The sequence below is a fragment of the Cylas formicarius genome, unplaced genomic scaffold (assembly GCF_029955315.1).
Source record: "Cylas formicarius isolate icCylForm1 unplaced genomic scaffold, icCylForm1.1 PGA_scaffold_8__14_contigs__length_24414737, whole genome shotgun sequence".
Lineage (NCBI taxonomy): Eukaryota > Metazoa > Arthropoda > Insecta > Coleoptera > Brentidae > Cylas > Cylas formicarius.
The window spans coordinates 1,259,218-1,281,189 of NW_026844361.1; the positions used below are offsets into that span (position 1 = coordinate 1,259,218).

Genomic DNA, 21,972 nt, shown 5'->3' on the forward strand with positions numbered 1-21,972 from the left:
ATAATAGATAACTTTTCTAAATTTGCAACAGTTTACCCAGTTAATGAAACTTCCCTAGAAATATGTCAAAACTTGACTAAATTCTTTTCACATCATGGAACACCAACCAAAATTACTACAGATAACGCACAAAGTTTTAAAAGTAATCTAGTACAAGACTTGTGTAAAACGTATCGAATCGAGATACATTTCACTACCCCGTATAATCCAAATTCAAACTAACCAGTCGAAAGCTTCCATTCTACTCTTAAGAAAAGTCTAGTCGCTCTAAAAATGAACATCGTACCAAAACGATGCAAGAGCTAATGCATATCGCAATATTAAATTATAATAATAGTATACATTCTTCCCATGAGTATACTCCTTTTCAAATTCTAAAAGGAAACCTGAATTATCAACTAAATTTCGAGAAAAACCTAAATCAATTGCAAACAGACTATGTGTACGAACTTGCGGAAATCTTTAAGGAACTTAATGAAAAATAAATTTAAAACTTAACGCAAAAAAGGCAAATGTTTTAGCAAAACTAAATGAAAAACGTGAAAATGACCCCGAAATATACCTCGAAAGTTGACACAAAAATTACAACCTGAATATAAACTAATCCAATTTAAAAATCAAAGACACCGTAAAGATATTAAAAGACATTTATGATTTTTAGGTAAGAATGAAGATTGCCATTCTCCTGCTGCCGCTAATCGTAAGTGCCATTACCATGTTAAATTGACTAACTTACAGGATTGTTTAAAATTAACGAAATCAACGCTTTTACGCTACCTAAAATAATTTAAATGCGCCCTTAAGTTACTTATTAGTAACTCGGACCCTAGATCTTATTGACCAAGCGGAATATATTAAAGCCTTTATTAATCATTATACCACTCCAGTGAAAAGAATTAAAAGAGGACTCTAATTTCTTTGGAGAAGCACAAAAATATTTATTTGGAAGTCTAGACTCAGATGATGGTCATAGATACGATCAATATATTAAAATTCTTCAAGAAAATCAAGAAACTGTACACCAATAATCCACACAGACGATCGTTAAATGGCTAACAAAGGACAAAGACGCTCAGCTGAATAATATAAAAAATAATCAGCAAAATATACTTACCAAAATTAACTACCTAGCAAAAATGACGCAAACTATAACAATAACCTCTAATATCATTATCTTGCTCGACAACCTGGAAAACAATCTTCGCGTTATTAATGAAATACGAATGAATGTGCAGACCGCTATCAACTGCGCTGAAATAAACGTAATGCATCACAGCATTTTTAAATACAAAGAACTTAGCTCTAAACTTGACCCGAAAAACACGAATTCCCTTTGATAATATAATTAAATAATGGGTGTTTTTTTTTCGATGTATAGAACTTTAAGTTTGCATTACTGTTCAAGATGGCGACCGATTTAACAGCTGTCAAGTGATTTATTCTCAGTTTGATTTGGCAATTCATGATGAATAGACTCACGCCTGAACAACGCTTGCAAATAGTGCCCAAATGGGCCCGAAACGAGATTGCCGTTGTTCCCGATTTTCATAAGCGAATTTTGTTTAGGAATGAAGCGCACTTCTTTTTGAATGGCTACGTCAAAAAACAAACTTGCCGCATGGAGCGAAGATAATCCTCAAGTGTATGTCGAAACACCATTACATCCAGAAAAACTCATTGTTTGGTGCGCTTTATGGGCTGGTGGAATCATTGGTCCGTACTTCTTCAAAAACGATGATGACCGGAACGTTACAGTCAATGGTGATCGGTATAGAGCTATGATTACTAACTCTTTCATTCCAGAATTGAATAACCATGATGTCCAGGAGATGTGGTTTCAACAAGACTGCGCAACATGTCACACAGCTCGTGCCACAATAGATTTATTGAAAGACACGTTTGGTGACCGCCTAATTTCACGTTTTGAACCTGTGAATTGGCCTCCAAGATCTTGTGGTTTAACACCGCTAGACTACTTTCTGTGGGGCTATGTAAAGTCATTGGTCTATGCGGATAAGCCACAAATGCTTGACTATTTGGAAGACAACATTCGCCGTGTTATTGCCGATATACGGCCACAAATGTTGGAAAAAGTCATCGAAAATTGGACGTCCAGATTGGACTACATCCGCGCCAGTCGTGGCGGTCATATGCCAGAAATCATATTTAAAATGTAATGCCACAAGATTATCTTTTGGATAAATAAAATTCATGTCAATCGAATTCATGTCATCGTTGTTTTATTGCAACTTAAAAGTTCTATACATCGCAAAAAAACACCCCTTACTACGAAGTGGCACACGCTGACGTTACGATCAAATTTTAATGCAAATTCAAATTATAATATTTTACGTGGCTATACCTCTTATTTTTAACAAGCCTTATGATCTATATCATATATACCCCATACTAATTAATAAAAAAATATCCGTTATAAACGATCCATATCTTTTGAATGAAATCAACAGACGATTTCTTAAACCTAAAGGAAAACTGCTACGAAATCGAGAACATATCCTTATGCCCCAATAACCTGCTTAATAAAAACGAACCCTGTATTCCGCAAACAATTAATTTATCTAATCATTGTCCAATGATTCCAATCGAATATAAAGAAACCTCGCTACCCAATTAAATGATAACTCTATTGTAGTTATCCCGAATTCCCAAGAAAATATATATTTTTATTGCTCAAATCAACAAAGTGTTGAAATAATAAATAAAGCAACTTTAATTCTGGTCGGAGAGTGTAATGTTAAAATTAAAAATAATATCTATGACTCTCAAAAAGGAGACGTAATTAACTTAAGACTAAAACATCCGTCAATAGTTATTAATGAAGAATGGATTCAAAACAACGAACCACTACAGTTAAGAGAAATTAATGTTGAAAATATAAAAGAAGATATGGAAAGTGCTCGAACCCTAGTAAATCACCCTCTAAAACACTTAACTTTGGTAAAGTTTACTGTTTCGATTACTATAATAATTATTATTATAATCATACTAATAATAATCATTGTACTCTCTAAAGGTGGGCATAGAACTAAAACCTTTCGAAAATCAACCCCGAGTTTCTCAAACTTGAGGAGGGAGGAGTTATATATGATGAATATGTTAAATAGAAGATCGTAATATGAGATATATGCTTACGCACGCTAATCGTAGGATAAGTCAGTCTTAAAGTCGCTTTGCAGTAGTAATTATTGTGTTACTTGTGTTTTAAATAAAAAATCGTCAATAAATGCCAAGTACTCTTACGCTCTTACTATACCACCACAAATCAAGCTATATAAAGCTATATAAATACACAAAACTTTATGATGTATGTAGTAGCATTTTGACGCTTCACTTACCCCACGCTGGCGACAAAATCCAGGGCGTCCTTCTCGTTTTTCGTCATGGCTGCGGTTGCGTGTAACAGCCGATCAGCAATGGAACATCTCGAACGATGCGAAGGCCGTTACGCGTATACCTGATTTCAATGGGATACACTTATAGATATATAGGTACGATCGATTCTTATCTACGTTTAAAAACGAGACGCGACGTAAAAAAAATTATTACGCCCAATATATACGAGCCGCCGAGCTCCAATTTGGCAAAAATTGCCGCCTCGAAACAAACACGGAGAGTCGTATATGTCGAAAACGTAGAAGACCGTGGATTACGCGCTGAAAAAAATCTGAAAATAATAACACATTAATAATTGGAACTTCTGAATTTTCTTTGAATCCATTTTTTTTTCAATAGACTAATCCTCGCTTGTATATAAATATAATAAATAAAAAATAAATAAATATATATATTTATATATATATATATATATATATATATATATATATATATATATATATATATATATATATATATATATATATATATATATATATATATATATATATATATATATATATATATATATATATATATATATATATATATATATATATTTGCTATTATATATCGAATTTTTTTTATTTTTATTTATAGTAAATAATTTTTTATTTAAACCAAATAAAGATATAATAGGATTTGCTAAGTTCATTAAATGAAGCAATCTCTTTTTTACTAAAAGCGAGTTTAAATACAGGCTAAGTACCAATAAAATAGAATAAAGTTGGGTATATTGTTTTGTATAATAACTCTCTAAATATTTGTTCAAACTTAATGAAAATTCGATCTGAGATCTTTAACCATATTTTTATCAAAATACACAATGAAAATTGTAAGCAAATACAATGAGTTCAGAATAATCAGCTTTTATATAAAAGCTTGCAAATGGTACAATTTACCCACCTCGTTCGATCAAATCTACCACGTGGGTTGATATATTGCACCTACCATAAAAAATGGATTTCATTTTTGTGTGAAATCAAATCACTAAAACTGTTAAAATATAATTATTGTTCACATTTCCACAGTTAAAATAATTAAAATCAAATGTAGGACTGCCGATTTGAAGGAATCATGCACCGAATAAAGGCAAGAAGGCTAAGAATATTGGCCTCTTTACTGCAGATTTTGCTTTATTTTCTCTAAAACTTCGTTGTATGGTTTGGTCGTGAGCACTGTTGCCAGTTCGGCATTTTTAGGTTCCCGTCGTTTATTTCTCAATCCACTAGGCCCTGGCAAGCAAATGATTTCGTCAAAGGAAGTATTTTGGTTGTTCTTTTGATGTTAATCTAGCCGGGGGAGGAATCATCTTGACCCTGATCAATTTGGACGTTATTATTTCCAGCAAAGTTAACATCAGCAGAAACGTCTCAGGCCATATGCCACGTTTAGAAAATCCATTCATTGCAGAACTAATCGTTGCAGCTTTCATCCATCCATCTTGCAACTGCTTGATTGTAATACACCTCTATTGGCTTCAAAATTGCGACGTCTGAAAGCGATGGTAGTATGTCCCGGCAATTTCCAGGACTAAAATTATTTTATGTTGCTTCAAGAAATTTGCGCAGCCAAACCACGAATAACAGTGTCTGAGTGTATCTTGTGTCTGAAACATTCGGCCATCATTCTTTTCCCTTTGAAAATTATTATACGAAATTGAAAATTATCATACGTAAAAACGTTTTTTTTCTTTTTTAGAAGTAATCTTCTGGTTTTTCTTCTGAACTGTGGAAAATCCACACTCATCTACATTAAAAATCCTTGTCGCCTCTACTTCGTATTGATCGCAAGTGGTGGTATAAATTACCAAACCTGATGATCAACTAAATTATCTTGTTTCCTTAATAAAAAGTGAGGTTTGGAGAAATTTAACTCACCTGATATCTAGCGAAATTTCCTGCAATTAAGGAAAATATTGTTTAACTAGCAAGCTCGCAGTAGGACATGGGGGCTTAGTTCACACTATAATTTTTTTTTACGTAACCACGTTTTACGGAAATACCGGAATTTAACTGTGTTGTCACCTAATGCCTAGAGACGTCAATTAAGCACAATAGATGGCGTTATAAGTTTAGAGTTTCATAAATATCGCGGTGGTACAATTTTGCAAAGGGTACAATATACCGGACTTTAACCGGACTTATAAAATTTAAAACTTTTAGTAGATAGTCATTTAAATAAAATATGAATTATGTTGTGTTTTAGGTAGATCAATATTATGAGGTCTAGAGAACGGGAATTGATTCAATTTCGCACCTTAAATATGCAAATCAGCTCCAAGTTTTTGGGTTAAATATGACGCCTTCCACGAAGTCTTGCCGTATCTACCCACTTGTTAAAATTATTAGTATTTCATTCAACTAAATATTTAGAAACAATAAAAAAATTAATTGTCAAACCAGATTTTTCAGATTAAACTTGTTAGGGATAAAAATAATAACAAGTTATTTAAACTAAATAAACATTCACTTTGCTGAACTCGTATAATATTGTAATAAATACTTAATATTCGTATAAGTATTTCTTTAAAAAATATGTACTTAATAAAACAACCTTATAGTTCCTAAAAGATGAATTATCTATTATTAATTTGCTCTTAAAACATGGTGATAATACACAGGATGTTCCATTTAAAAAAATACAGTTTTCAGTTTTTGTATTTTGTGGGCAAATAATTAGGTTCGACCAACCCTGTATAATATAGAACTAATTTCGATATTAAGAAATTTCGTGCTATACCTCCCTAATCTAATTCTACTGGTTCCAGTGTCGTAGTAATAAAAATTCAATTGACGCTATGATTTGGTCAAAAAATAAAAAAAAGAATAATTTATCGAAAACAACTATAAAGAACGTATTATTCAAAAACAATCGTATCAGTATAAGATACACCGTGTTGATGTTACTTTTTTGAAGAAGCGGCAAAGTCGCAGCGTTTAAAATATTTGATTTTAATATTAATATTGATTTTAATTTTTTATTTTAATATTAATATTTTGAAAAATTTTGTCAATATTTCAGCTTATTAATAAAGAATTATTTATTAAACACTTTCCCTAAATTTCAATTTTTAAAATTTAAATTTGAATATCAAATGAACATATTATATAAGATATTACAACTTAATCTAATGTACTTTGTTATAAATTCTATTCATATATTTCAACATCAGATTGCTATCATTACGGATTTGAAAATTACAAAATCCCGAAACCAAAACCACCAACCAACTCGTTTATCTATATTAAATAATGAATTCCTCAGTCAAAATTTAAAACAAAATCGAAAGGAAACTTTATGTTATTTATATTAAATTATCCAGTAATTATCAATCAACCATTTGGTTAGTTAATATTAATTGTATTTATTTATTAAACACTTTCCCTAAATTTCAATTTTTAAAATTTAAATTTGAATGCCAAATGAGCACATTATATAAGATATTACAACTTAATCTAATGTACTTGGTTATAAATGCTATTCATATATTTTAACATGATTACGGATTTGGAAATTACAAAATACCGAAACCAATACCACCAACCAACTCGTTTATCTATGTTAAATAATGAAATCCTCAGTCAAAATTGTTAAAAAATTCGAAAGGAAACTTAATGTTATTTATATTAAGTTATACAGTAATTATCAATCAACTATTTAGTTAGTTTTGGTTAGTTTAATATTAGTCTTTATTGTAAAGAATAAAACAAATTATTTATTCCTATCAAATAAACAACTGATAAATGAAAATAATTCCATTTTTCCAAAATTTAAAATAAATATTTGTGGGTCGGCATCAAACCAATATATGTTTCAAATAACTCCAAACTTTTTAAGACTAAGTAAATTTTTTTCAGTGCGCCCCTTTTTTGTGGTGCACTATCTCAGCCGAATTATTGAACACATTAGAGATATTAAACGTTCTATCACAAAATACACTTTATCACAACCCTCCAAAAACCATGAGTCCGAAAGCAAACCCAAACACTTGCCACTGTTGCCCTTGTTTACCTTCAAAATACCACCCCATATCAAAAGTTCTTATAAAATATAACGTCAAAATAAGATTCATCACTTCTATAAAACTCTCTCAACATCTTTGATCCATCAAGGAGAAAATTCCGTTTGAGACACCACGAGACTACAGCATTCCATGCAGATGCGGCAAAGAATAGATACACTGGACGAAAAATATCAACTAGCCTCAAAGAACATGAATTCTAAGACAAATAAACTAATCAGCAGTTACCGAACACAAATAGGAAACCGGACACAAATTTTACTCGATAAAATTCAAATTCTTGCATCTAATCAATTCTTCTACCAACGAAAAGTCCTAGAGTCTATAGAAATCTATAATCTATATCTGTCACCAATATGGGAATCAGTCAACCGAGATAATATTCATGCCCGTCCTTTAGCTCCTCCCCCCTCAAACTACATATAAGCGGGTACGTCCAATTTGAGCCAATGTCTGCCAGCAGGATGATTGGCGAAATGCAGGAGGAATCCGGAGGTTTGGTAAATAGCATAAAAGATACACAACGTAGTAATAATATCAATTGTATTAAAAAAAATATATATAAACTAAGACAAACAGCGAACTTTTATTTCAATAACAACCCGCAGAGTGGATATGCTTATCAAAATTCAACTCCTTTTGAGATTTAAATTCTTTTATTCATATTTTAGGTTAAGGTCAAGATTATCCCCTCTCGTGGCCATTTCAAACCCTCAAAATCAATTTCAATTAAATTGGTCGATTTAACAATTATTAAAATAATTTTAAAAAATTAATTAACGATACATAAAGTAATTATTCTTAAGGGCATTCAAGGCTCTGACACCAACCCCTAAAAGCGTTAGCTGTTAATGAGATTGATTTATAACACGTTTTTAAAGGCTTCGTATCAAATTCGTTTAAACATGGTTATAAATCAATATTTATAAAACTATTTATGCTTGAGCTAAATCTATTTTTAAAAGATTTTATTGCGGGTGCAGGATACCATAATAAAAATAAAATTTCTTGTAATAGATTTATAACAAGATTTTATAGTAGTACTGGAACGAAATTCATCTCAAGATACTGTAAATCAAATAGTTGCGACATCTTAATCCACTGCTAAGTTAGAATCTTTCATCGTAGATTGAGAACATCGAAATGTAAATTCTAGGTCTAGTCTGAAAATCAACTAGAGCTTGGAACTTATGATAAAGGAAGTGTCAATGTAGAACCTGTCGATTTAGATAACGAAGAAGATACTACAGAGCTGTCCGAACCCAGTAAAAATATTAAGGTGAATCAACATATCCGACTATGGTCTACTTTCTGTAATATTAGTTATATTACATTAAGGGAGCTTTTTGAGTGACAGAATTCCTAATTCAATTAAAATGAGTACTGGATACTTCATTCAATATAACTTAACATAAATATGTATGCCTTCCTATTTATAAAAGTTCCAAAAACAACGAATTTTGGTCAATACTATGCAAGGTTCATGAAATCAGGCAAATAAAACTAGTAGTAATAGAGCCTTTATCGATGAAAAGAAAAGTCTGCTAGAAAATGGATACGTCAACTCAATTAAAGAAACTGTAAAAATACGTTTTATAGGCGACTCCTTAGTAAGGGCTTTTATTAAAGCTGAATTACATTTTCAAGGAGCACAAATTCTTACAAATCTATATAGCTATAGGTACTCTATGTAGTGCGTCCTCGACAAAGGATTGATTATAGCAGTAGAAACCTACACAATACTAACTTAAATTAAAACTCTTTCGTCGGCCCCTAATTTCGGTTTAATTGTGGTGCAAAATTACGATTATAAGCTCTACACGAATTGATGGATCCCATAGCCTAAATTTTTCAAAACAAATGACTATAAAAACAAAAAGGCAATAATTTCCATACAAAATTTGGTATCTAGAACATTAAAAAATATTTGACATTTTGGCAACGTTGCAGCTGCCAAAATGGCCATGTAAATAGAGAAGCAACTTATACATCAGAATTGTGTTATAAAACTAATTTCAAACACATTTTAAGGGATAAAAATGATTTAATCCAAATGTTCAAATCGAAATGAACTTCATATTTGAGGCAACCATCTTGTCATAAAATACGAAAAATCACATTATCAATAAAGTCTATTAAAAGTTTCGATTGTAACATCGAATTTGGCACTCAGAGTATAACAGAATGCGCCACAATGTTTTATTAATTTTATTAGAAACATTATATTTTTAGAAATAATAAACATTTTTTTTTATTTTGTATAATGTCAGTAAGAGTATTTTACAATGGGAGCCGTAATATTGTATATAAAATTATTATATAATAAAAATGATAACAATAATAAATGTAGTTTATTTGGAGAAAATTAATTACAAAAAACATATTTGTATAGGTCATATGTATAATCTAAAAAAAAAAACAAAAGTTAACCGCAAACTTATATATCTAGAAATAAAAGTTAAGTTTTATGACACTAAGATTAGATTTTGAATGAACAACAGTGATAGAAAAAATATATATAAAAGTACAGAAACAATTATAACATAAATCCACCGCACTACCCATCAGGAGGTACTGTTGGTATATTTTTTTAAGAATTATAGTTTGTAAAGGTAATAAGAAAACGATCTTTCATAAAGTGAGGAGAAGCAAAAAATTCGTGCTTTTATATGAAAAATCGGCTCATCGGTCCAAATTATATGACCCAAGACGTTATCAGCGAAATACGCGTACATTAAAATATTGCAGTAGTGTAATCTCCCGTTCCTCTAGACATTGCAAGGGAAACACTTTAATTTCTTTGGCTTATTTGATTTTAAACAATTTCTTCAACGCGGTTTGACGACTGGAGGATTCTGGTATATTCTCAAAATGTAGTAATATGCTGCTTCTCTTCTGAACTTGTCGTGGCCTTTTCTTGGACGTTGGCAGAAGGATACCATCTTGCTTAAATTTTTCAAAGTAGCTTTTTCTCTGAAATCCACCTTACAGGAAACTTTCTGTGATACTCTCTAAGAGTCAGTTTTTTCTTGCACAGTATATATTTTTAACTTAAGTAATATTAATATTGCTTTATTAAAATCACATCTGTCAAACTCTGACCCTTAAAATAATTATACCACAGCTTACTAGGGTAAAAAGTAAGTTTCATAATAATATTATTATGCCTTTTAAAAAAGTAGGAGTTTGTACTAATGAAAACTTTATTTAAATATGCGAAATCTTAATAAGTTGTCCCGTCATTCGTTGAAAGAATCATTAAAACTAAAAATATAATAAAGATATGCCATTATAAAATTCTTTAAAATAATTAGTATTTTCCTTTCAGTTTATTTCTAAAAATTTCGAAAACAATTAGATTTAGGAATAGGACATATATTGACCCGCTTTGAGAAAAAATATCAACAATATGTGCGTCTCATTTAATAAAAAATGATCGCGGATCATTAGAAGGAAGTCTTCTAAAAACATGTTTAAAATTTGATCAAGTAGTCATTACTGCCAGCCGTGGAAGACCATATTTGCTAAGAATACAATCTTACATAAAAAAATATCTCAACTTCTGTCTAAACTACACAAAATTCGAATAAGTAGTTTCTATAAAAGTTACCTTTATTTTTGGAAACGATTCTAAAAATGTCAAATATGTAGGGTGTTCCATTTAAAATTTTAAAACTAATTTCGCTTCAGCACTTATAGATAAAAAATAAATAATTTTAAAATTCAATTTAACCCATAAAACTTTTGTATAAACTTTTTTTTCTACAGTCAGTAGTTGCTGAGAAAAGGTACTGCCTGGACTCAAATTACAAGCGTAAACGGCAAAAAGAAGCGGCCCCAAAATGGAGCCGGGGTATCCCACAAGCTGATGATTTCGCTAGACGATATATCTTTACTAGTTTGGAAAATCGAAGCCTATTTCCCAAATAGCGAGATTCGATTTCAAATAAATGTTTTTTTACGGTTTCTTCAGCAACTAAACAAGGATGTAAGTTGCTCTTTGAATTTTGTTTGTAAAATAAGGTCAAGTTTTTATCAACGGGTATATTTATATATACCTATCCAATTCAAGCGAAAGCCTGGGAACGCCATCAACCAAATAATTTAGGAGAGTATTTAACAAATCATTTTTCAGTGAAGATGTAATTTCTAAGTTGTTAAAGTCGCATACAATACAGATTGTTTTTAAATGAAACGTTTTCAATGCTGCTACAAAATTATTCCATAAGTATTGCGCAATGCTGTTTTGTCGCTAATAACCTTTAGAAACGATACTTTTATATTGTCAAAGAACACAGAAATGTTATTTAGGATCATCCGGCAACTCACTTACAGCTCTATTAAAAAATTGTTATGTTTCGTTTTTAGAAAACGGTAAATATTTTTATAAATATTATTATATAATTATCGTGGGCCATTATTCCATAACATTTTCCATGTTTATAAGGGCCGTATTAAAGGTTACTTGGGATTTGTTCGAAAAACACGTTATATGTATGGTATGTATCGTGATTTGGCTGAATTTCATATCTCATAAAAAAATTTAATGCATACACACTAACAAAAAACTGAGAAGGAGCCAAACCGAGCAGCAACCAAAGCTAAGGTTAGATGATCCTTTAGAAAAAGCGACAAAACATGATAAATAGACTCCTAAATTTGACAGTATTTTATTGCCATTGGTCCTCAACGGAATCCAAGACTTTCAGCAAAATTAAACTGCCCTTTTAAACATAATGCTGGTGTTTTAACTATAAATTTATACATATATTTGCTAAAAGAACTAACCAAAACGTCCCTATTGGCGATACTCAATACGCTCGGAAGATCGTTGTCGGCCTAAGAAGAGCACTTTTCAACGACTCCAAGTTTAAAATTTATTTCCAAAAAGGTTTGAACAACCCCCCACCAGTTTCCCTAGTAGACCAAAAACTTATTTACAAAAAAGAATCGAATCCATCAAATTTCTCAAAATAACGGATTTAAAATTTAAGAATGCGATTACGCCCCCTAATGGTCATTCTAGCAATTTAAAAATAATTTCTATATTTAGGAAACCTACGAGCGTATTTGAAGTCTTTTTTGAAACAATACACCGGAGAACATATTTTCATATCAGAAATGATCGTTATGATCAAGAATCATCATCAATTATTTCGATATAAAGTAATTGAACAACGCGGTTCGTAAATCACACTCGTGAAATGTGGAGTGGCGCTTATCAAACTTGTTGGATAATGTGCTGTTACTTGTTACAAAATGACAGTATTCTTCAATGGGCAAACATTACCATAGTAATGATTTAGTTTTTATTGAAAATATGCATCGTCAAATAATAAAACAAGAAAATTTTAATAATAATAATAATATAAATAATAATTGATAAGTGGAGTAGTGTACTTACCCAAAAAAAAAAACTTTATAAAATAGTTATTAATCAAATTATTAAAATGCCTCTGGCAAACGATTTACCATCAAAATTGGGGAATAATACAGGGTTTTTTACCCAATACGCTCGTTAAAAGTTTATATTGTTTAGATTGCCTTTCCATTTTGCCAAGGGTACTTCTTTTCCTTCCTATTTAACTTGCTGTCAAATTGTATATATATATTGTATATGTTCAATGACCTATACCTATGTCTAACCGTTATTGAAATATCTGACCTTAAAAAACAATTCCACCACCGGTTTAACCAAATATAAACAAGCATATTTTCGTAATTTTTGAAAATTTGATCGTGACAAAATGTTAATAAAGAGGCTAAAGTTCCCATTCTTGCGATTATTGTTGTTCAAAATTAGGACCCAAACTTTCACATGTTCAAAGAGGCTAAACTCGGATTTTCAAATCGAACACCCCCTAAGTGTTATCCAGTCTAGGGCTCATTTCTCTTTCACCTATACCATAACCTACTCCGAACCATATTCGAAATAATTAGGTTTTTTGACAGTACCATTTTGTCTTCACCTACTTGGCTATGGAAAAACTATTAAAACAATTTAAATCTGATAAATTCTTATCAAGTAAGGTTTTTCAAAGAATTAAGAATAAAAAGAATTAATAAATGAACATCTCTGTTTACGTTGTCTACATATGAGCTAATAAATATTTACTATTGTATCTATAGTTTTTCTTTTATTAAACCGTGATTATTGAGACACTCTGTATAAGTCACTCGACTTGTTTACCGTCGACCCGATCCCCCGCGTCACCGCGCCACACCGTCACCGCGCCGCACCGTCTACGCCCTCTACCGGGGGGGCCTACGACGGTCGGAGCGCGCGACATCTAGCAGCGACGGGCGGAACCGGGGCAAAACAGGACGCTACACAAGCTGGGTGGGGGGCGGAGCGCACTCTGGTAGCCAGGGGGGACACTAGGTCGCCACGCGCGGGGGGCCCCCGCTGCGGGGGGGTTAGGAAATTGAGGTTATGTACGGTTTTTGTTGCTTATATCGGCACTGTAATCTACTAACATTATTTTAAATAGTACAAGAACAATAAACTGCCATTATTCCGAAGTTCCATCGACCTTGATATCTGCGTTCCATTTCTTTAATATCTTGGTGAGACCTTCGACGGCAGCAAGATTTTCGGGATAGTAGTGCAGATGTGAGTGTAAAAAGTTTAGATTTGTACTCATATTGCATCCCATTTCCCAAAATTTATCTAAAGTGTTTTCTACAATGTCTTTGTAATTTGGATATTTGCTGCTTCCTAGAAATACTTTTCTAACATCAGTAAATGAAACCCTTTTCCGATTCGATCATGGTATTCCCAACGTCTTGCTCTTCCATTATTTGAGGACCCACAAAAATTCCTTCCTTTAATACTGGATCATCTTTATTTAAAGCTTTAACTTACTGCTTTATCAGTCCTAATTGGTATTCCAGAGAATTTTTCGTGGATCAAGAAGTCTATCGTGAAAAATGTATTTTAATCCGGTAGTTAAGTTAACTCTTTTTGGTCTGTTCTTTTTCACTACATGTTACTGCCTGTTTCTAATGTCCCACTCATACAAAAAACACGCGCTCTTCGTAGCATTCTTTCTTTTGCACGGAATGAGCAACAGGTACAGAAGTAAGAACATTTCCGTTGTATAAAAGAACAGCTTTATGGCTTCTTCTGGAAGAAAAAGTCTCCAGATCTCAGAATTGTAGTCTGGATCAAGTTTCTTTATTAGATTAGGAATATATACAAAACAAATACTCTGTTCAAAATAGCCCGAAATATATGATATTAACGTCTTGTGCCAGTAAATTTTTATATCGAAGTTAGATGCTAAAATTTCGGAAAGTTCCCTAGGTAAACCTAAATCTCTCATTAAGTCATTAAGTTCTGATAGTGAATATCCATATATCATCAACATCTAATCTAAGGGTATCTTTATCTATTTCAGGTGCAGAAAAACTGGTGGTAATTTCTTCTAAATTGGTTGGATTCACAGGTATTAGGACATCTGGATTATGTGGCACTGGCCTAGTCAGCAAGGTGATTTGTTGGGTTTCTCCATATCATAGATCCAAAATGTAGGAATCGTCTGGTTCCATTATTCCAATTATTCCAACACATTTTTCCCATACCTTACAAACAATACGTAGGGTCCAAGGTATGTCTTGACAGGAGTCAAATTTTATGTCTACATTTCTTGAACACAAAAGAACCACAGCAAAACGTATCTGGAATATTTTTTGTCTTGTCTTGTCTTGGTATTTTGAAAAGAAATTTAACTGCACACTAACTCACTACAAGAAACGCACTTTCTTCAAGACATGCCGCCACTACCCGACGCATCCCAGAAACCATAGTTTACTTTCGGGCATTCCCCGCAAATGTTCTGTTAATAATGCCAGTAGCATAGCAATTTTTAGAATGTTATGTAATGTTCCTATTTTAAAACGATAAATATGACATCTAGTTAATTAAAAATGTTGCGTGGTAGAAATAAAAAAAAGCACATTGTTTTTCTGTTAGTTTTGGTGAAATCTTTATTAGCCTGTATAATTAGTTTAGCCGAACAAATACGATGCTATCAAAAAACCTAAACGTCTCGAATATGGTTCGGAATAGGAACAGGTAACCCTAATGCAGTTGGATAGAAAAAGAAGTTTTTCTCACTTCAAATGTAGAAGTACACGACAACAATAACGAAAACGTGAACTAAATGTTTTACCATATATGGGAATCAAATTTTCAGGAATTATAAAAATATGCATATCCAAATTTGATTGAGCCGCAGGAGCCACTTTTTTTCAAGGCCATGAAAAAATTCATACCGAATCTTGGCATACGGGGTGTTCGATTTGAAATAAGCAGCGGTTAAACCGGAAGTCACGGGACGTTCAAAATATTTTTAAAAAGAGTTACACTTACCTTAACCCTAAATTACATCTCGATAAACTTTTAATGAACGGGTCGGGTGAAAACAATCTCTCATCAACCAGTACGACAAAGAAAAAAAAAGGAAAATACCTTTGGCGTCGGTTCGGAAACTTTGCCTGACGGCTCGTAACTACAATAGGAACGTTAAAATCTCTCACAGAACGCAACGATGTTCCGACGACAAGGTTACAATGATTATTACCTGCTTTTTTACGATAATTAATATTTGCCACCGAATTTAGAGTGCTATGACAAAAAAAAAACGTTCTCGGTTACGAAGGAAAGAACGAGGCGAGACATTCGACCATCGTTTCGGCGGAAAAAAAAATGACCTACAATAATCGGCGAGGGCGGTGCGACGTGGAAGAAAAAAGAAACCGGTCGCCTGTCGATTGGACACGCTTTTGATTGGATGCAACCATTAAATAATAACGCGAATACTGTAATAACGCTGCTGTTTAGGCTTTAGGCTATATACTGGAGAGGTTAAAGAGAGTCGATATTACCTTATTCGCGGTATTAATTAATGGCTACACCCAATCAAAAACGATTCCAATCAGCTTAAATAGAAAAAAAAGCAGCTATGTATACGGTGGCTCGTTTATCTTGGTACATTACCTTATCTCAGAAATTATAAGGGATGGAGCGAAAAGTTAAATACAAAAGTTAATTGGGGAATTACAAACTTATAATTTATTTTAATTTTGTATATATAGGGTGTTTCATTTTTCGTGGGCGAGTCTCAATTTTCTTATTTTAAACATGGTATACTACTTCATTTTTGAATTCTATACAAAATTCTAGACATACTTTGTGTATGATGTCCAATACCTAAGTCTAAGCGTTTCTGACATTTTTAATTTTTTATGCGAAAACTGACGTTTGCAAGACTTAAATCTGACCATTTCTTCATTCGGAAGCATTTATTGTTTAACTCGAGTAAGGTTTGTTGTCGACGAAGGACTGGAATAACTGATTTCATAAGAAATTTCGATACATATTAATACAGGGTACGCGAAAAACAAGATTAAAAATGAAATTTAAAAAAATGACAAACTTTTTTTTTTAATGCAAACCACCCATTTTTACAATCTTGTCATATTTAACATTAAAAATTTTACATGAGGTTGTATATGCCCAATATTTTTACTTTTTGAAATATCTCCTTTTAAACATTTGTCTAGCACAAATAATATGCTGATGCCAAATAAGTTCAGTTAGTGTAAGGTGGCTATGATGGCGTTTGAACAAAACAAGTGCTCAAGTGCTGCCACAATGATTGACCATTTCATAGTTGACCATAATCTTGCCGATGCGCTTATGAAGATCCAAAGATTATGTATGCACTATAAGACCAAGAATAAGCGATAACATTGATGATTTTTTTGTTAATGAACTCTCAATAAAAAATTAATGGCTTACAAAGGAGAATAATTATTGTATCAGAAGTTCAGTATGTCCGGCCCTGTGAGCCAATACCAGCGGTATAAAGGGCTTTTAAATACATAATGGCATTTCTAACAGGTTCCGGTTAAATCTTCAGGGGTCTCTGTAAAATACAACAAAATATTAAGTCGCACTTCATTATTCAAAATATGACGACGTCTATTTTTTTGTTTCCTCAAAGTTCAATATAATTCAATAAAGTGTTTTAAATCCTGTGGAAGATCTTTTTTACAGGCGCCTCCTTAATGGAAATTTTTTAGTATAATCTCTAACAGCCCAGGGTCCCGCTTTTATTATACAATATGTAGCTTTCTAACATCTTTTCCTTGTGGTACACATAAAATGCAAGCAGCATTCTAGCACTTGTTTTGTGTAAACGCCGTCATAGCCACCTTAACACTAATTGAACTATATGGCATATTATTTGTGACAAATATTTAAAAGGAAATATTTCAAAAAAAATTAAAAAATTAGCCATATACAACTTTATACAAAATTGCCTTTATTTTTCATGCTAAATATGTCAAGATTATAAAAATGGGTAGTTTCCATTAAAAAAGAAGTTTTTTGGCATTTTTTTTAAATTTCGTTTTTAATCTTATGTTTGGCATAGCCTGTATAATTGTGTATCGAAACTTATTATGAAATCCGTTATTCGAGTCCTTTGTCTACAGCAAAACTTACTCCAGTGAAACAATAAATCCTTCTGAATGAGGAAATTGGCAGATATTTTAAGTCTTCCAAACGTCATTTGTCGCATAAAAAATTTAAAATGTCAGAAACGGATAGACTTAGGTACAGGACATTATACACACAAAATATGTTTCGAATTTTGTATAGAATATGAAACACCCCGTATATACAACATTAAAATAAATTAAAGGTTTGTAATACCCCAATTAACTTTTGGATTTAACTTTTGCCTCCATTCGCTATAGTTTCTGAGATAAGGTAGCGTCTCAAGATAAACATGCCGAAGAATAATATAGCCTTGCTTTATTTTTAATCGATACCCTTCCGTAGATACAGGATGAATCATTTTTGGAAAACCACACTACTATCCTTATTATAGGAGCTGAAATGTTCAAATTTTCAGGATATGAGTACAAAGATACAGCGGTGCTAAAAATGGTGTTAAAAAAATTTAGGCCTAGTACGTTGCGTACGACCAAAGTCAGCTTTCGTTCTCCTTAAAAGTCCTTTGCTGGACTCTTTAATACTATTTTGGGCATCAAGTGAGGTGGGGATTTAACGTTTGGTTTGGTAATTTGGGTACGGATAAAATTGGCCATATGTTTTCAAAAACTTTAATTCTGAGAGATATTTAAACCTTGTCCAAACAATCGTAACAAGATCTTACGAAACTTCCACCAGAGGCTCTGCAACAAAGGTTTTCCCAACAAGACGATGCACCGTCACACAATCCATAGATTATTACGAACTTTTTAAATACAAAATTTTGAAACAGGTGGATAGGCTATCTGGGACCAGTCAGATGACCTGCGATCTTCCCTTGATTTCTTTGGGGTCACCTCAAAAATCAAATATACAGAGAAACTGGCACAGAACCTATTAACAATATCACTCCGCAAATGTGAAGACAGTCCTGTGTAGCAGTGTTGAGACGATGTACGAGGCGTGTTTAACAAGTAAGGTAACGTTTAAGTTTTATCAAAAACTATTAATTTATTCATCAAAATGTTGTCCCCTTCAAAGTAATCCCCCCAGATATAATACACATATGTCAATGTTTCTTCGAATTCTCTTCCAGCAGTTTTCTCCTCAATTGTTCCAAACCTCCTTCCTTTCATGGGTTTCTTGAGTTTTGGGGACAGAAAAAAGTCGCAAGGGACCATATCCGGTGAATAAGTGGCTGAGGCATGAGTCTGGTTTTGTTTTTAGCCAAAAAGTTAGACACAAGCAACTATGAGTGAGCAGGTGTTTTCCCACTATTCCGGACGTTTTCTTCCTGTTGCTTCTCGCAAACGACGCATAACCTCAAGATAATACTCTTTATCGACCTTACGACATTGAGGTAACAACTCTTGATGTACTACGCCACGATAATCAAAATAAACAGTTTGCAAAACCTTGACATTTAATCGAACTTGATTTGCTTTTTTCGGTCTTGGCGATTCTCTTTTCTTCCATTGGCTTTGGTTTTTGACGTCATAACCTTATAGCCATGATTAGTCACCAGTTATGACCTTTTTGAGCACATCAGGATCATCATTGACCTCTTTAACAATTCTTGAGAGATACTCCTTCGGCGGTCCTTTTGTTTAAAATTAAGCAGTCTAGGAAAAAAATGCACGGCACGAGCCAATAAAGATGCCAACGTCTTCAGTCCCTTCTCTAATAGTGATTCGCCAATTTGTCCACGCCATTTGTGTCACTTCTTCAGAGCGAGGTTCGTCATCGACGTATGCTCGGCTATATTGGAACAGCTTGTACCACTTCCAAATATTTTTTTTTGCTCGAAGTAAATTCACCATATGCCGTTGTCAATATTTCAAGTGTTTTGCAGCACTGTATTCCATTTTTTAGACAAATGTGCATACTGACTGAAACTATGAACATATGTTAGGGACATAAGTACCAACAAAATAAAAAATATATCGTAAATCAAATGTACCTAGCTCGCTTAATTACAAAAATCACCTTACTTTTTGAACACACCTCGTAGATTATTTGAACACTAACTCTAATTTCATTGTAAATTCAATTTTACTAACGTCTTTTCTCGGTCCTCTCTTTTCAATTTGATTGTCTCCTTTCTTTTCCGCTCATTATTTAAATGTGTTTTAAAATTTATCTTGACCAAACATAAATCACACATGGATGAAACGCATTTTCTTTTTTCGCCCTGTACCTACGTAAGTGTATCGATTTAAAATAAAACAAAGCTAGATTATTTTTTGGCATATACATACACTTCTTTTCTTCCATTTAAGCGACGCGGCATCTCTTACAATTTTAAATATCCCATGTACATCATATTATACCCTTATTCCGACCAAAATGCAAGATTTTCAAAAAGTTCTACGCCTGGGATATGCTGAGTCCCATTACGGTTACTATTTAATATTATCTTCGTACTATACAGGTTGCCCCAAAAGTGTTAAACGTCAGGGGCAGCTAATGCATATGCGCTCCAGCGCTGCAGACCTTCCAGTAAATTGAGAACGTGCTGAAAAATATAAAATATTTTCTTTTATTCACAGTAAAATTCATAATGAGTGCGTGTGTTTTTGTGTATTTCTTACAATTTACGAATTATAGAGGTGGCCTTTAAATTAATTAATGTAAGGATAACTTTTAAATATTTATACGGACAAAAGTTAGAATTAAAAACAAAAGGCCATTACCAGATATTACCATTGAAAATGAAGTAACTAGAGGAAATTTAGAAAACGCATTTACTCAAAAATAAGTGCATTTTGTGGATGTAACAAAAAATTCTCAATATTTAATAAACCTTGGAAGGAAATATCGGTCATAGAAAAAGGGACGAATGAAATATGACCTGTGGAGTGCCGCAAGGCACTGTACTAAGTTCTATACTATTTAACATTTATATTAATACCCTATTTGAAATGACTTCCCGTGGAAGTATACTGGCCTTTGCAGATAACACTGCCATAGCATCGCTAGCACACGAAGTCAGGAACATTGCAAGTAGAGGCACACCGAATATTTTGATTTATTTTAGACTAAACAATTTCACTATAAATATATATAAAACGCTAATAATTGCCTTGACATCATATGAAAAATACTTGCTCCATAAAAGGCAATAAAAATAAACAATACTGTAGAACTTCAGCTAACAAATACAATTAAGTATATAGGGGTACACATAGGCTCTTTTTTAAGATGGGGACTGATATATAGATTATATCAATTTAGGAAATTTCTGAGTGAAAAACATTTAAAAATTATGTATTTTGTACTAGTTCAGACGATTGTTCAATATAGTTCAATATGGTTAACATTTTAAAAATCATGGGTAATAAACTATATTTATCCGTCAGATCTATTCTACAGAGAAGCTAACGTAATGGACATAGGGCAATTATAAGCTATCTTCCCTATGAATAATCCCCAGAAACTTTTTGAAAATCTTTTATTTTGGCCACAATATAGCGTGAATAATATATTTTCCACACTAACCTGGTCTTCCCGCCATTTTCTTCTGAGCGGCACCTCCACACGCACTTTAGCTAAACATTTAATGGTATATTTTGACGAAACACCGCAACAAAATTGCCACGTTTAAATTGATAACTGTCAAACTGACGAACTGTCATTCCGACCTTTTTCGTTAGAACTTTTTGCGGTTAGGAAACCTTACAATCATGAAATTCTGGGACTTAGTTTTGGTCACTCACAAAGCTAGAAAGCCGACTGATTCTGATTGTTTATTTGTATTTGTTGCTATAGTTAAAGCATTGTGCAGTCATAGTTATACTAAGTTTAATTAATTAATTAATAAATTACAAATTACTATATATATATATATATATATATATATATATATATATATATATATATATATATATATATATATATATATATATATATATATATATATATATATATATATATATATATATATATATATATATATATATATATATATATATATATATATATATATATATATATATATATATATATATATATATATATATATATACTTATATATATATATATATATACTTAT

General features: G+C 32.2%; 1 protein-coding gene and 1 long non-coding RNA gene across 8 annotated transcripts in view; one reads left to right on the forward strand and one right to left on the reverse strand.

The window, feature by feature from the left end:
* The window catches only part of LOC132705905 (prestin-like), a 67,314-nt gene that overhangs the window by 41,001 nt on the left and 4,341 nt on the right, over positions 1 to 21,972 (reverse strand). The window contains exons 1-3 of one of the 7 annotated variants that reach the window (XM_060676866.1): positions 15,891 to 15,984; positions 5,274 to 5,293; positions 3,357 to 3,475 (exon numbers count right to left, since the gene is read on the reverse strand). The exons of 1 other annotated variant lie outside the window; for it this stretch is intronic. In XM_060676866.1, coding sequence (XP_060532849.1) covers positions 3,357 to 3,403 — 47 coding nt within the window. In that variant the 5' untranslated portion in view covers positions 3,404 to 3,475; positions 5,274 to 5,293; positions 15,891 to 15,984. Of the gene's footprint in view, positions 1 to 3,356; positions 3,476 to 5,273; positions 5,294 to 15,791; positions 15,985 to 21,972 lie in introns of those variants that run through there. 5 more of the 7 variants (XM_060676861.1, XM_060676862.1, XM_060676867.1 and 2 more) reach the window with 5 other exon arrangements.
* LOC132705907 (uncharacterized) lies at positions 13,502 to 15,372 on the forward strand. The gene is made up of 2 exons (XR_009619527.1): positions 13,502 to 14,030; positions 14,818 to 15,372. It is a non-coding gene; the product is annotated as an uncharacterized LOC132705907 (long non-coding RNA).